At 35.2% G+C, this 15,211-nt stretch overlaps 1 protein-coding gene and 1 long non-coding RNA gene across 4 annotated transcripts in view; one reads left to right on the plus strand and one right to left on the minus strand.

Moving 5' to 3' along the window:
• Nucleotides 1-13,374, plus strand: part of LOC310902066 — a 128,964-nt gene extending 115,590 nt beyond the window's left edge. The window contains exons 10-11 of the long non-coding RNA XR_014586458.1: nucleotides 838-1,630; nucleotides 11,043-13,374. This is a non-coding gene — a long non-coding RNA (uncharacterized lncRNA). The remainder of the gene's footprint in view (nucleotides 1-837; nucleotides 1,631-11,042) is intronic.
• The window catches only part of CALCRL (calcitonin receptor like receptor), a 62,056-nt gene continuing 53,049 nt past the window's right edge, over nucleotides 6,205-15,211 (minus strand). For all 3 annotated transcript variants that reach the window (XM_083842911.1, XM_083842912.1, XM_083842913.1), the window contains 3 exons: nucleotides 13,790-14,008; nucleotides 13,381-13,422; nucleotides 6,205-9,984 (listed from right to left, as the gene is read on the minus strand). In XM_083842911.1, coding sequence (XP_083699037.1) covers nucleotides 9,763-9,984; nucleotides 13,381-13,422; nucleotides 13,790-14,008 — 483 coding nt within the window. In that variant the 3' untranslated portion in view covers nucleotides 6,205-9,762. The remainder of the gene's footprint in view (nucleotides 9,985-13,380; nucleotides 13,423-13,789; nucleotides 14,009-15,211) is intronic.

The raw sequence follows: 15,211 nt of genomic DNA on the forward strand, positions 1-15,211 counted from the left end.
GTGGTGGGAAAGACAGTAAGGGGTAGAACACAAAATGTTTTGTTAGACCTTCAAAAAATGTTTTTTTTTTTTTTAATTGCAATTAACTGTTCTTATTTCCATGCAAATGGTATATGACTTGTTAAAAAATATTTTTTTCATTACCTAATGAAATAACATGCACTGTATACAGTACTATTATTGTCTGCAAAAAAAACAACACCCACTTTTCTAAAATTCTAGTACTAACATATTTCTATTTTTGCTTTCAATATTTTTCTTGTTTCTGTGAAAGCTTCCTGATTCAACTTTGTTCATTAAGAATTTCTTCTATTTCAGCTACAACTCATTCTAATCAGCTTTTTAATTACAGTTAGAGCAGGCTATTTACAGAACTCCTTACTTCTATAAACAAATCCCTGGAGGGAAAAATAAGAGAAAAAAAAAAAAAAAAAAGAAGTGAATAGCTTTAAATGAAAATGAAAAAAAATAAATAGTTATACCTCACAGAAAATACAGAGTTGAACTGGAAGGGGCTATCTGGGTCAGAGGCCAAACCTTGAAATGATCTGAAATTGAATTAGTTACACCACAGCTATTTGATTAAAAATAAATAACTAATAATGAAGGAATTGATGTTCTAACTTTCTGAATTCTTGTAGTCAGTTCATTGCTTCATCTAGATCAAGTTTATCAAACTTATGTTAAACTGAGATGGTTTTTCCAATAGAGCTGTGAATATGAAAAATGGGGCAGTATCACTGTACCTTTTAAAAACTCCAGAATATTAATATATTCTTTCTGGTCACTTTGCAAGTCATCTGTGATTGCTTTCTGTGAATTTTGTTCTTGTCTCAGATTCTGAAGTATCCACGGTGATGATCTACCCACAGAATATTGAAAGAGGTCCTTGAACAAGGAAACCCTTTTAACTGGTATCATCTGCCCAAAATGTCCTGGATGGAGCCTGTATCTGAAGACAGTTCCTGGCTTCCATTAGGAATCACAAGATATGAGTCCCTTGTGAATAGTAGAAACAAATTGGACTATGGACAGTGTACTGTGGAATATATGACCACAGAGCCTTCTGGGAAACCTAGCCAAATGCACTTTTGAGCTCTGTTAAATGCACATATTTGGCTCATATTCAAAGTTAACTAAATGAAATACGATTATTTGTATTCCTAGCTTTTCACTGACATTTAAAGAATTAAGTCCATTGGCATTTGGGGGTATTAAAATAGGCACAAAATAGTTAATGCTACCCTTTTTTCCTTTAAGTCCAGTATAGCCAACAATGGTTTTATTATCATATGCATCATAGTGCTTACAAAGCGTTTGACGGGTATTTCTGTTCACTGTAATCTACTTTTTGTAACATTGAAAGATTGTTGCTCACTACTAATTTAATATTTTGTTTTCTTATATATTTATATGTGAAGCTATTGCATTTACAACAGACTGCCACAACACACAGGAATAGTCTGTGACTATTCTTTGAAAGGAAGAAAGCTGATACCCACCAGTTTTACTGCACCGTGTCAAAGACATCACCAATTTAGCAATGATCCATAGCCAATGCACCGAAGACCTTCAGAATAACTTCCTCTGCTACAGTCACATACATCCGATTTAATTTGCAAGTATCAAGGTAAGGAGCTAAGCAAATATGTAATTCTATTCCAGTTTATTTTCTACCTTAATAATTTGTGCAGTTGATATTTCCTTATGTATGTATTTGCTGTAGAACTTTAGGTTTCACCCCTAAATCCTGCCCTGAATGCCGGCCATAGGCCTACTGAGAACGTCAAACCATTTCTCTACATACTAGAACATGTTCTTTTAGGACACAGTGAAAGACAGACTATAACCTACACTAGGCAGCAGGTGGCTTGCATTCTTGGTCAACTCTACCTCCAGCAGAGCTAAGAAACTCAGTTTAGGTCTTCTGCACTTACCCCTAATGCTGGATTTAACCAGACAACATGTTCATAAAACATGCTTTAGATGTTTGGATTTTTCTTTATTTATATTGTTAAATTCGGCTAATATATTAAGCTTTATGTAGAGCTTAGGAACATGGTTTAATGGTAGACTTGGCAGTGCTACGTTAAAAGTTGGACTAGATGATCTTAGAGGTTTTTTCCAACCTAAATGATTCTATGATTCCATGTGAGTTAGCACTAATCAGAAGGTATTTTTTTCCCTTTGTAATAGTTTACATTTAGAAAGTTGTGAGTTTGAGGGGAAAAAAAACGCTCTGGAATTATCAGTAGAAAGTGGAGTTGCAAATATCTTTACAATTTAGTGTGCACACTTCTATTTTGGAAATATATAATTATGTATTAATATATTAATTTATATTATATTGAATATATTTATATTAAATCTTAAAACATTTTAATATAAAAAGAATCATATGTTATTTGTCTCAAATGAAGCATGAACTTCATGTGGATCAATTTAAACTCTTCATTTAGTCAGTCTGTTTCATTACAAATATACATCTGTGGGATGGTAGATAATCATTCTAATTATAACCAGGAGGCTGTCAGCTCTGAACTTCCAGACAGGCTCTTGTTACTGTGCAGAGCCCAGCTCCTGAAAAGAGAATGGTAGCAGTGTATAAGTATGAAGTGATAGAAGAAAAAAAATTTTAGCTTTTTTTCATGGATTATTATTTATAGGAGTAGAGTACGTATAACTAGAACTCTTGCTTAGGCTTTTTCATGAGACTTGAGAAAGGTAAAACAAATTTTTTTCCTTTTTTTTTTTTTGTGTGTGTGTCTAGACCAGTGTTTGCTTATTTGTTAAATGTATTTTGTGTGTTACTGCTATTGCAATATAAGTAATTATCCTGCTGTTCCTGAAGTGTATAACTTTCTATAGTTATTGCTGCTGGCATAGTGTAATAGCTCGAATTGTAGCACTGTGTAATCTGCATTGTGGCCTTTAGCAGCCAGATGCCTGCAGCCTGTGTCACTATATCCACCTGCTTTCCCCCCATCCTCCACTTGCTTATTCTAGGTTCTAGAATGGATTTGAACATGAAGTATTCCAAGTGTTGCACTAACCAAAACGTTATGTAATACAGAGTTTTGCATTTTGAACGTTGTAGCTGCAGTATTAAGGAGAAGCACCAATTGGTAGAGATCAGTAAGCCATACCCTTAGCTGGAATAAATAGATACAGAAGAGTATTAGTCAATCTGTAACAGTATCTACTGGTGGACATTCAGTCCTCACCAAAAGCGTTCTACATAATAACCTAGAATTACAGGTTCCTGCACAAATGTCAGGAACGGGAACTGGGAGATTGGACATTATTACCACATTGTAAAATATTTTTATCCTACACACAATAGTATTAAGACCCAGAATTAAGAGCCTAAATACACCTTGGCTTAATTGGGCACTTTTTCTTTTTTTCCCTTGAGTTATGGCTTTTGCTCAGGTTTCCTTCTATACAGGTGTTGAAATGAGATTTCAGAACCAAATTGTTTTAAAGCTGCAGGAAAACAAAAACAATTCCTTCCTTTTCCTTAGCCCTCAACCACTACCACGCATCCTTTTCGGACAACCAACTGCAGTAAGTATTCTGTCTCACTTGAAGCAAGTAGATGCACAGCTTTTTCTTTTTAGATTTTTTTTTTTGTTTGCTTTTATATATACTGCTTTTTCTCTTACCAAGAAATAAACGGAGCTAGGTTAAACAATTGAGTCCAATACAGCCTTACCTACTTGACTTTCCACAGTGTTTTGACTTATTTTTTTAGCAGTAAGTCACCATTCAGCTCTAAATATGTTTATCTTTCTATTCTTTCTTTGTCACTTAAAAACACCAGCCCATATATCCCTAGTCCATTAAAATAATAATAATAATAAACTAGTCATTTTTCCTACTGTTTTAGCACTTCTTCACTCTCACACTTTGACAGCCTCCCCCCCCAACAAAAAAAAAAAAAGGTGGAAAAAAAAATTAACTTTTTTCCTAGAACTGAATAACCCAATGTGTTGCTATTTATGATAATACAGAAAGCAGGCTGAAAATGCTGAGCTGTTGCTGGTCTTGAACATCTTATAAAGGTACGTAAATACATATATATAAATATACAGGAGACAGCAGAATATAGCAGACAGAACCTTGGTAGCACATCGGAGGCTTCCAAATATTTGCGATCTTCCATCATTCAGTGTCCTAAGTACAATGTTAATCCATCAATTGGACACAGCCTAAGACCCCAAATGGTCACAGGTTAAACCACTTAACTAAGCCATCTTTCAGCTTTTCCACGTGTACAACGAAAGACTGATTTTTAACCACTATTTGTAAACAGTTTGGAGAGCTTTTCCTAAAACTAGCAAACAACAACAACAAAACAAGCCAAAAACCAGAAATGCGCGCACACAAAAAAATTCAAAATGCTAGTATATTTACTTGCACTTAAGAGTATATAATCTGTATCATATGTATCATATAGAGAGAGATCTCTATAGCATTTAGTTGCAATTAGAGTATATAATATATATATATATATATAAGCTGTTTCTGCAACTTATAATTCTATCAAAATAATTGAAGTAGCTAAAACTGGAACAATGAATATTGTATCACAGCTCAACAGAAATGAAATTTAATTACCAAGTAAGGTAAGATTTCTAACCTTATTTCAGTTGGGTTATATTACCTCCCACTTGAAAACAGGTTAAGGGTGAGGGGACATTGTAACTCTTGCAGCAAAGGCCTTAATTAATCAACTATAAATTAACAGGTGTTCTTTTCTCGGTTTCTTTTTCTGCCATCTTAGCTTTTAATCTTCTAGTGTCACAAGGAAACTTTAAACAGTCATCATTATGTGCCCAATTGTAAATAATACCTCTGAAATTAGGATGTTCAGGCTAAGGGCAATGACATTGAACTCCTTTTCCTGGCTATAGGCTAGCTAATAGCCAAGAACCAAAATGCTTATTCCCCCATATAAGACTTAAAAATTCTAGATGGGGATTTCTTATACACCTTTAACAGAAGTCTGCTGAAGGAGAGATGTTTCCTGTCACTTGAGCTGTAAGCCATACCTTCAGTTCACCCAGACACAAAACCTAGGAGCAGCACTGAGAAACAAAAAAACGATAGAAACAGTTTGTGTTACTCTAAAGTTATTGCACAGATTTTTTTTAAGAGCCACGGTAGAAACTCACTCAAGTAGGTATATAAATATATACATTTTTGAAGCAGTATGTTTCATTTAAGGACCAGGTAAGTTGTCCAGCTCTAAATTTAACGGAATTTACTCAAGGACATGCATAAAGAACACCTACCTTCCCAGTTTCTGATGACAGAGTGAGTTAACCAGGATTACTGTAGATTTCACTTGAAAATAGATGGCTAAATTTCACATCTTGTCACTGTAGGTAGACGCATACTTAATTTGGTTAACTTATAAAACTCAGACCTGCAGCAGTGTGTACAGAGACAGTTCGCCCAATGTGACTGCAGTTATTTTGCTTCCTCACTAGAGCTGCTACACCCACACAGTGCAGAGGCTTGTGCCTATGCTGAGGTACAACTTCAGTATATTCAAAGACCACAATGCTACAGACTTAAAACATGTATGTGCTTAATACTATTGTGCAGATTCCATCAAGCCTATCTGAAGGAAAACAAGCAAACAAAAAACTAACCACAACCAAAAAACCTCATTCTTTCTGTGACTGTGCTTCTTGCTGGTCTTGCTCAAACAAAACAGGTTCCGCACAGCTAAGTGATTTGGAACCATTATGGTTGTGGTTTGGTTGAGCGCCAAGCTGAGAGAAACTCAATCTAGGATGATGGAATGAAAAAGATGCATTTACTTTAGCCTCTGCTCTGCTGCCAGCTTATGATGGAACAGAACAGTTGGTTTCTTAACTAATTATCAATAACTTAGTAATGAAAGGCATATTCAAAAGACAAATCAATAGGCATATGAAGCAATTTAGTAAAAAAAAAAAAATAATAAATGCAGTCATTTTGTAGCCATCTGTGCAAGTTTCCTCCAGAATTGCAACACTTGACTATGCATTAAAGACCTAAATATTAAATAAACACTTAGATACTAAATAATTATTAATAACTATGTCATGACTTTTTCTCCCTGGTTAATAATTAACACACAGTTAAGGCATTTGTGAAATCGTAGGTTAGATCAGCTTTGTTATTGCCAAATTACAATACAAAAGATCTGAATATATGTAGTAATATTTTATTGATCACAAACATAATACTTTCAGCAATTAAAATGCATGACTCATATGAACAAAGTGAAAATAAAGCACAACCAAAAAATAACTTCACATTTTTTTTCCATTTCATTCTTAGTGTAAGCAATAAATACAACGCTATAGCTTCTATTAATCTTATTTACACAGTACAATACTTGAATGTTGCCTGGTTTCCAGCCCAAATGTTTCATGACATAAAAAATAGTATGTGTTGCAGCATTTTTATGGCCATATACTCTAGTAGATCATCACAATGAGAAAAAAATACATAGCATAGATGATAACATGAAAAAACAAAACAAAACAAAAAACTGAGGGATCTTGTACTGGAACTTCAATCTGTGCATTTTACTAACTAAAGGCAGTAGCATTAAAAATAGACATTCCCTTCATACAAAACTAAGATGCTAGAATTACAGATACCTGATATAATATAAGCATTTCTGTAGCCCCCTTCAGACTGACACAATAAATCCTCACTAAATAGCAACAACAAAAAAAGAGCAAATAATAATAGATGAATGCATGTTCAATGGAATCTAACAGCCCCTCCAAACTGGAGCGTACTTCCATCCCAGAGAATACAGATGACTACAATATTCCACAATGTAGAAAATAAGCCATAAGAACTATCAGTATAAGGATTTGATTTTAATTTATAGTGACAAAAGACCAAAAAAAAAAAAAACACAGACCCCGCTTTTGGCTGTGTAGGAACTAAAAAAGGTCAGATAGGAAGACTAAATAGGTAATTTTTATTTTCCAGTGCAAAACAGGACATAGGTTAGTTTAATCTCATGAAGAGCAGGGAATGTAGCTCTCCCTCCACAGACACAAACATTTTCTTGCATGTCCAGCTGCACATGTTTCTTATGAAAAAGTGTTCTTAGAAGCATGCTGTGACTGTACACCTAAAAGCAGGACAATTTCTGTGCAAAAACAAACTCCTCCTCCTGCAAGTTACCATTACGAGTTTCTCTGACAGGGGACAGGCAGCTATTAGCATCTAGTACTCTGTATAAAATGACACAAATTGTTAGGCTATTAAATTTGAAGTGCCTAGCTGAGAGATAAAGTGAGTTATAAATTTAATACCATATCACATTCTCACCTGTTACTTGTTTTAATTGTTTTAAACAACCCACCAGGTACCATTGAAACAATTGTTTGATAATATGCCGTAAAGGATTCTGAAGCACTTTTAAATAGACAGGTATCTGTGTGGGCTTTGATTCTCAGCTGGTACCCACTGATTCTGAATGTGGAACTCATGACAGATTTGTACCAGTTGATGATCCGGTCCTCCCAGAGCTATACCAAAGCTGCTATATCAGAGCAGGGATTTTCTGCACCACTAGTAATTTCAGAACATCGCATAGATTTTTAAGTAACACTACACAGATCAGCAAGCAGAGTAGTAATCTCTAATCATGTTATAACAGATGCCATCACTGTATTCTTATGAGATTGTGACGTCTGATTGTGACATTTCACGCTGCTCTTTAGTATAGCACCCAACTGATTTTCACTACCAATCAAACAGCCTTCCAGAAGAGAAATCTTGATTTTAACAGCTTAGCAGAGATTCTATGTTATGAAACTACAATATTAACAAAATACTTTCTAAATTCAAACCCCAGAACCCCAGACATAACTGTAAAAAAAAAAAAAAAAACCAAAAAAATAACAACTAGGGAAAGGTGCAAGTGGCATGAATTTACTGCATTCTCCTAGTGTTCTCCTTCTAAATATAAAGCATTTAAAGCCTTATGAAGTCACAAACCAATAAACACTGTGACAGCAAATTATTTAAATGATAATGAAGCTTTCAGAAAGGCTACTGACAAAAACGTTTAATTGTTAAAATCAAGATCTTCATATACAAACCTAAGTACTTAAAACTAAAGTGGTCTCAGAAAGAACTGTCTTTAAGTTTGTTGACTTGCTTATCAGATGTGCGTTAGCATTACAATAGTCTGTCAACTCCAGTATCCACTTTTCCTCTTCTTCCCCTACTTTTTGAAGTAGGCTTACCTGCAAAATAAACTCTTAAAACCTTTTTCTACTTCTGAGCTTTTTAGTAAGACTTTTATAAATTCACCTTTTACCATCCTCTCATTCTTTAGCAATTTTGTCATTTCTCTAACGAAAATCGTTATTTCTTTAAAGCATAAAGATTTACAAAAACATAGAGTCCTATAGTTAGACACATTTTCTCAAGACCTTCCCATCAACCTCCTCAGTTTTCAATGAGGCCTTTATCTATCAGTAGAACCAAAAGAAACAACTTTTAAGTCCTGTTCAGAATCAAGCACTCCAAAAATAATATTCTCAATCCATAATGTTTTGAAGCTTTGTAAGAATAAGCTTATATTGGATTTTTCCAAATAATGAAATCATGGAAAACATTAATTTGCTTGATTAATCTGAATTCTCATACACTGGCTTTAAAGGTAGTATAGCATTTGCACTGTGTTCAGTCCTTCATACTTTTCTCAGACAAAACAAGCCACAAGATTAATCAAAAACGTTGCCCCAAAAATGAAGGAATAAGTTATTAAGCATATGGCCATGGAAATACCTGAAAGTAAAACAAAAGAAACAACATGACAACAACACAATCTGTATGTGATCTCTTTCCAGTTGAGTAAATTGCTTAAGCACACAGTGAAGTTCCATCAGCCTGCATTAGTGTCAGGATGGTACAGGTATTCAGGTTAATGCTTTTCTTTCTGGCAGTAAGGCCTCATTGATCTGGTCTGCAATAAAGTTGCTAAGAAACTTCGACAAACTTGACGAGGAGGAGACACTCCTGCGTATGTGAAAACAGTTTAAATAAAATGCTTCAGAGCTAGCTGTAAATCATTACATTGCAATACAGAAGTAAGTAGAATCTTAAACTTGCACTGGCATCTCTCATGCTTCATTTAAAATAGTGGCAAAATCAAATCAAACTGGCTCAGCATCAATGTCTTTGAGTCTGTTATCTTAGGCTACCCTTTTTTTTTTTTTGACAGTCAAATGCTAGACACAAAATTAAACTGGACAATCTACTGTAATTATTGCACCTATTTTAACCATTTTCCTTTTTTCAGTTTTAGGTTGAATTAAGACAGTACAGTATGTTATTTACACCCTAAATTTCTGTAGGCAAATGAAGTGGTTTCAGTACAACACAGTCTTTATACAAACTTCCAAGAAAGTAAGAAATCCTTCATTGATTCCCTTTATACAAAAAATTGCCAACTTTGTCTACACAGTAGAAACTAAAGAGGCAAAGTTTGTATCCTTACATAAATGCACATATAGCTAGATAGATAAATGTATGGATGTCCATACTACATAGATAACAAGAAACACAAACATATCTATATATACATAAGAAAAATGTGTTGGTTTTGTTTGCAGGAGAAAAACATATCCCAAGTTAGGTAAAATCTTCTGGCCATGAAGTCATTAAATCAAACATCAAGTTCACGAACTACAAGGGTGAACACTCTGGCGTAGGCCAAGTCTTTGGCAGTCAACCATACAGCTTCTCAGTTTTTAAAACAACACTCTCCATGTCATGATAGCCCTTCCCATTTAAATGTTCACTGGTGCAGTCATGACTGTAGCCATAGCCTTGAACATCACTGATTGATGATACAGTGTAGGAAGCGGTGCGCATAGCATCTGAGTGGCTGAAACTGTGCTCAAATTGGATTTTGTACTGATTCCAGTGTCTTCTCAAAACGGCTTGGACCTGTGACAGAAAACAAAAACAAAAGCACATGAAACACTTGGAAAGATACCATTAGACTTCATTCTTTGATGAGTGAGTGCCATAATAAATGTCTCAGCAACTTAGGTAGTAAGGCTGAATACTCCTGGAAATTGGGGGTACCTGCAAGTGATAGGTCACATGAGATGTTCTGAAAGAATTTAAATTTCACTAGGCATCATTCTTTGTGCTTTTCACACCAAATTTGCCAGCTTATAGGAGAAGCAGCTGCAACAAAACTTTCTGCTTTCTCCCCTGTGATCTAAAGTCTAATGTCGACAGATAAGATTTACAGGTAAAAAGGTCATTTCTATTCATTCTTATGTTCAACAGGACACATCCTTAGCAACTCTAAATTCTTATATGGTCGTCTTATACCATCTGCTATGGTTCTTACACAAAAAAGCCCTTGTTGTTTTCTGACCACAATTTAATAAAATGACTAGAAAGACAATTTCCTGAACTCCATATTTCTACCAGAGTTAAAAATAACACTGATAAATAGCTAAAGGCCACAGTTTGTCACTGAAAGGATGTTATGTTTATCATGGGCTTCCTCTCCTACAACATGGTTAAACACCTGCACATATTTGATTGATGAAGTGTTACATTAATGAAATTCACATGGAATTATTTTTCAGGGAAGATGCCAAGTAAGGAACGCTAAGAATGCCAATAACTATTGTTTTTTCAAAAGGTGCTTTTCTTGTTGTTGTTGCTGTTTTTTTTAAAGAACCATCTCTTCAAAAAATTGCCCACAGATCCTGACTATTTTATTTCCTCTTCACACAAACTATTTGTCCAATAACCAGTGACTCTGGGAATCCCTTCTGCACCAATTAGCAAAGTATTGACTTTCTAGATGCCCACGTTTATCCAGCAATGCACCCCAAATCACTGGTCTCATTCAAAATCATAAGTTTCACTCACATCAATCAATCAGTGCATATCAGTAAGTTTCCATTTGTTCTTTTTTTTCCATGGTAAATTACCTCAGTAAGACCAGTACAGAAAAGACCCTGGTCTTTCTTTTATTGCAGAAAAATACTGGATCTACTGGTTGGCCTTTTGGCCAGTGCCCAAGACGGTCTGCAAGCCACCACTTGAACAGAGTTTGGCTCCTGATATTTGCTATAGAAAACATCAAAAGGTATAGTAGCAGTTGGGAAAAGCTACAATTTAGTTTAAAAAGAAACGATTGCTTTTGGCATTTTTAATTGCTAATAACCCCACTGGAACACCTTTTTCCCATTGTCACTCAAAGTGTCGATTCCAGTATCAGCACTCACCTTCAGACCACAGCCTTGCTGCAAACAGCATGCAAGTGTTAACACTGATGCCTCTCATTTTGTACAGTATATAACGACATGCTGCTATGACAGGTGCTGATAGAGCAGCATCTTGTACACAACAGCAAAGCTACGGTATCAGGCTAAGTTAACGCATTGTTATGACAGCAACAGATTATAATGGCAACAGAATATACCTATGCCTCCAGGCTCACATGCCAGAAGCAGAATTATTTAATAGACAAAGGTAACCTTGTTTTTGTGCAGACAGTTTTTCCTAACTACACGGCCATTCTCCCCATGGATTTCCTTATTAATACAGTTGGTTATGAAGTAATAGATTCCCCTCTAGAACCAGGGTAATGGGGAAAAAAAAAATACCCCCAAACGGGTCAATATTGGTCATCGAAGCACTGCAACCAGAAATAGAACTGGTTTAACCAGCATAAATCTCCCCTATATAGAGCAATTGGACACATACACATTTAACTGACAAAGACAAGGCCTAGAGTATAAACATTTTGTTCAAGTGTCTGAATCCACTGTTTAACGTTATCCTGCCCACAGTTGTTCAAGCTGTGGAAGAGCTCATTTTTTACACTGATCAGCCAACAGTGAGTGTAGGATACTGAATTAGTGGAATGACTAGAGTTTGCTTTTGCAGAAGAGAACAATGTAAAAAATACCTTACGAGTTTGTAATAGTGGAAAATTAACATATGAAGGAAATCTTTTTTACTAAACGTACTGTACTTTAAAATTTGGGTTTCAACTTGTTTGAGGAGTAAAATAGCCTTATAAGATCCAAGAGGATTAAAATGCGGAGCTGAGCAGTGGACAATATTGTTTCATAGAAACTCTAGAGATGATTTAGAGTATTTTTTCCCCATTTTGCATTGGAGCAAAATAAATTCTCTGATTTTTTTTTTCCAATTTCTTTTTTAGAAGGAATTCTGAAGTATAGAATTTAGAGGGGAAAGAGTGTGTAAATTATTTGTGCTGAATGTGGGAAATTGGTCAAATCACATCCAGACTGTCTAGTGATTTGTTCTGCTTTGAATCAAATATATAATCTGGGACTTGAACCTGGATCAACTTTACCATAAAACCAGATCATAAACACTGGCCCAGGTCCTATAAACTTTGAAAAAAAAAAAAAAAATCTCTTTCTTCATCTTTTCTGCCTACTTGGCAAAAAAATAAATAAAATAAAAATAAAATATAATATATATGGACACTCATACATTTATTGGAAAAAGAATAAAAATCATGAAACCACATGGAAATTTCATTGCAATTCAGTCAGCTTCAATTTGAAGAGGAAGAGTAGGAAGCATGACCTACTTGAATCAATTCTTTTATGAGCCAAATACTTAACCCGTAAGTAAATATTACTGTCCAATAGCATTGTATAAGCACACAACATCTGAGAAAAGAAACTAAGGGTTCAGGCCTATGAAAACATCTGGTTACTCCCACACATCTGCTCACAGCCATACACTGCAACTTCACTAAATGTAGAACAAATGAACAAACAGATGTGTAGGGATAAGTGCAGGATTGTAATCGTTCCTCTGCCAGAAGTGTTGGAAAAGTAAAAGTGTTTTTTTTTTGTGGGATGTTTTTGTTCATTTATTTTTGTTTCCTTTTGTGAGCAAGAGCTACATTAGCGAGCAATTTTATCTATTTAGCCTTTCTACCACTTTTATCTCTGATAGTAAGGCCCTATAAGTATACTCTCAAGTGCAAGGCTTGGGTGCCAGGACCTTGATCTATTCAAGTTAACAGCAAAGCTTGTTAGCTGCAACAAGGATCAGTTCCATATACTAATGAAATGTGATGCAATTCTCTGACATAAGAATAAAGAAGTCTGTTTTTGGAATTGACTGATGATAGTTCTTCAAAACTGCACTTCTTATTCAACAAAAAAATTTGACCCAAGCACAACGACATATTAAATTCTGATTTTGGAATGATGTTTTTCAGCTATGCTATATCCTTAACTACTGAAACAAAACTAAAATATATAAAAATACAAAAGTACACATATATAAATATATATATAAATACATAAAAAATGGTTACTCTACCTCTCCATTAAAAAAGCAGAAAATTGTAGCCACCAGTAGACCCTGCAAAATGAAAAGATTTTGCTTTATTTCACATGCACATACTTTTTTTTTTTTCCAGTTTCAGATAATTAGATGTTCCTGATAAAGTTTCAATACAGATAGCAAAGAAAGTGTAGTACAAATCTAAAATCTGTGAATCATTTCTAAAACTACCTTATTAAAAAGTAGTGGGCCTCCTGACTACCATGGTACGTTTCTTTCTTTTAAAAAAAGAAAATTCAGTGTATTGAGAAAGTTGAACTAATTTATAGAAATATTGCATAAAGGTCTTTAAAAACTAAAATAACAGGATCATTGCTCCTTTATTTGCTTCACATAGCAACACCTATCTAGCTAAAGTGGGCAAAAACTATTTAATATTTCCTACCTGGTAATGCATAAGGATGTGCATCACATAGTCATAGACTTCCTCAGCAATCCGGCCTTCTGGTCGCCATGGAAACAGCACAAACTCAATGCCAAGCAGGGGGACTAGAATCAGGGTAGCTCTCACTGCTTTCATGTACAGGTTGGATTCTGCCTTGTGGGTGTCTTTCAGCTTCGTTATGAGAACACGGACGATATTCAACAGGAAGAAGAGATTCACCTGTTGGAAAAGAAAATGACACTGAAGAGACTCTGAAAATAATCCCCCCACTATTTTGTGATGCTGAAAACCAGGCAACTCAAAAGGAACATACAACGCATAGAGACCATTCTGGTTATATAGTAAGAACAAGTTAAAATTTGATGAAAACATCTTAAGAGAATAAGGTTGGGCTCTGACGTATAATGCCAAAGTCCATTCTTCTAACTTATTAAGCAAACGTCCATCCAGATAACTGTTGATATTCTACTGTTAGCAGCCCCTGTACCTTTCTCTCTGCTATTACAGTAACAGTACAAAGCTGAAAGATGTTTGTAACAAATTTAAATTTAAAAAACAGAATGGCAGTAGCTGTTTTATAAAAAGAACGCATAGAAATCAATCGCTGGCCATGATTTCTGCACAAGCAGCACCCTATGGAAGACCACAGGTCCAAGCCAATGTCCCTAGAGGTGTGATCTCCAGTATGTAAGATATTTTTTATATTGCTTTCAGCTATTTTAATGCCCCTGTAGGAGACGCAATTTATTTTTTTTAAAAAAAGAATTTCTGGGAGAAGGTAAGCAATGCACACGGATATCACAGCAGCGTCTGTAATGGTCATAGTCTGATTGAAACTAGCCCATAAAGATTCAATGATTCTATAGTAATAATGTATCATATATGCAACTAGAGCACAGGTCCCTACAGTCGAGGTCCTGCAAAAATCTGACCCTCAGTGGTTTAAAATCTACCATTCCTTGCCTATTTAGATTGCAGTGATCAGTTAGGTTTGTTTTACAACCTTGATTATTAAAAGACTAAAAAAGCTTCATCATTGCTGTGATTTTATTTAAAAAAATAATTAATTTACAGTCCCTTCTGTCCTAAGACTCTCATTTATTTTTACAGTTCAAAACAGAAACCTAAACCAAAAAACAAAAGTACAACACTCTCTTATCATTTCCATGTAAAATAAACACCCCCCCCCCCCCCCCCCAACAGCCTAATGACAAGAATAACCAGAGCAACAGCAATGGTAGGGATGATTACACTATTTTCCTCTATCATGAAATAATGGCAACCCCTTAGAGAAGCTAGAGCTAGAAGAGCCCTTGAAAGCACAGCCAGCCCAAGCACCTTGCCCAGGGGCACAAGAGGACAGACAATGCTGTACAGGGAACCCACACTATGGAAGGCAGAGAGCTAGAGTCTGGGCCTTTT

This window comes from Anser anser (assembly GCF_964211835.1).
Source record: "Anser anser genome assembly, chromosome: 6".
NCBI lineage: Eukaryota > Metazoa > Chordata > Aves > Anseriformes > Anatidae > Anser > Anser anser.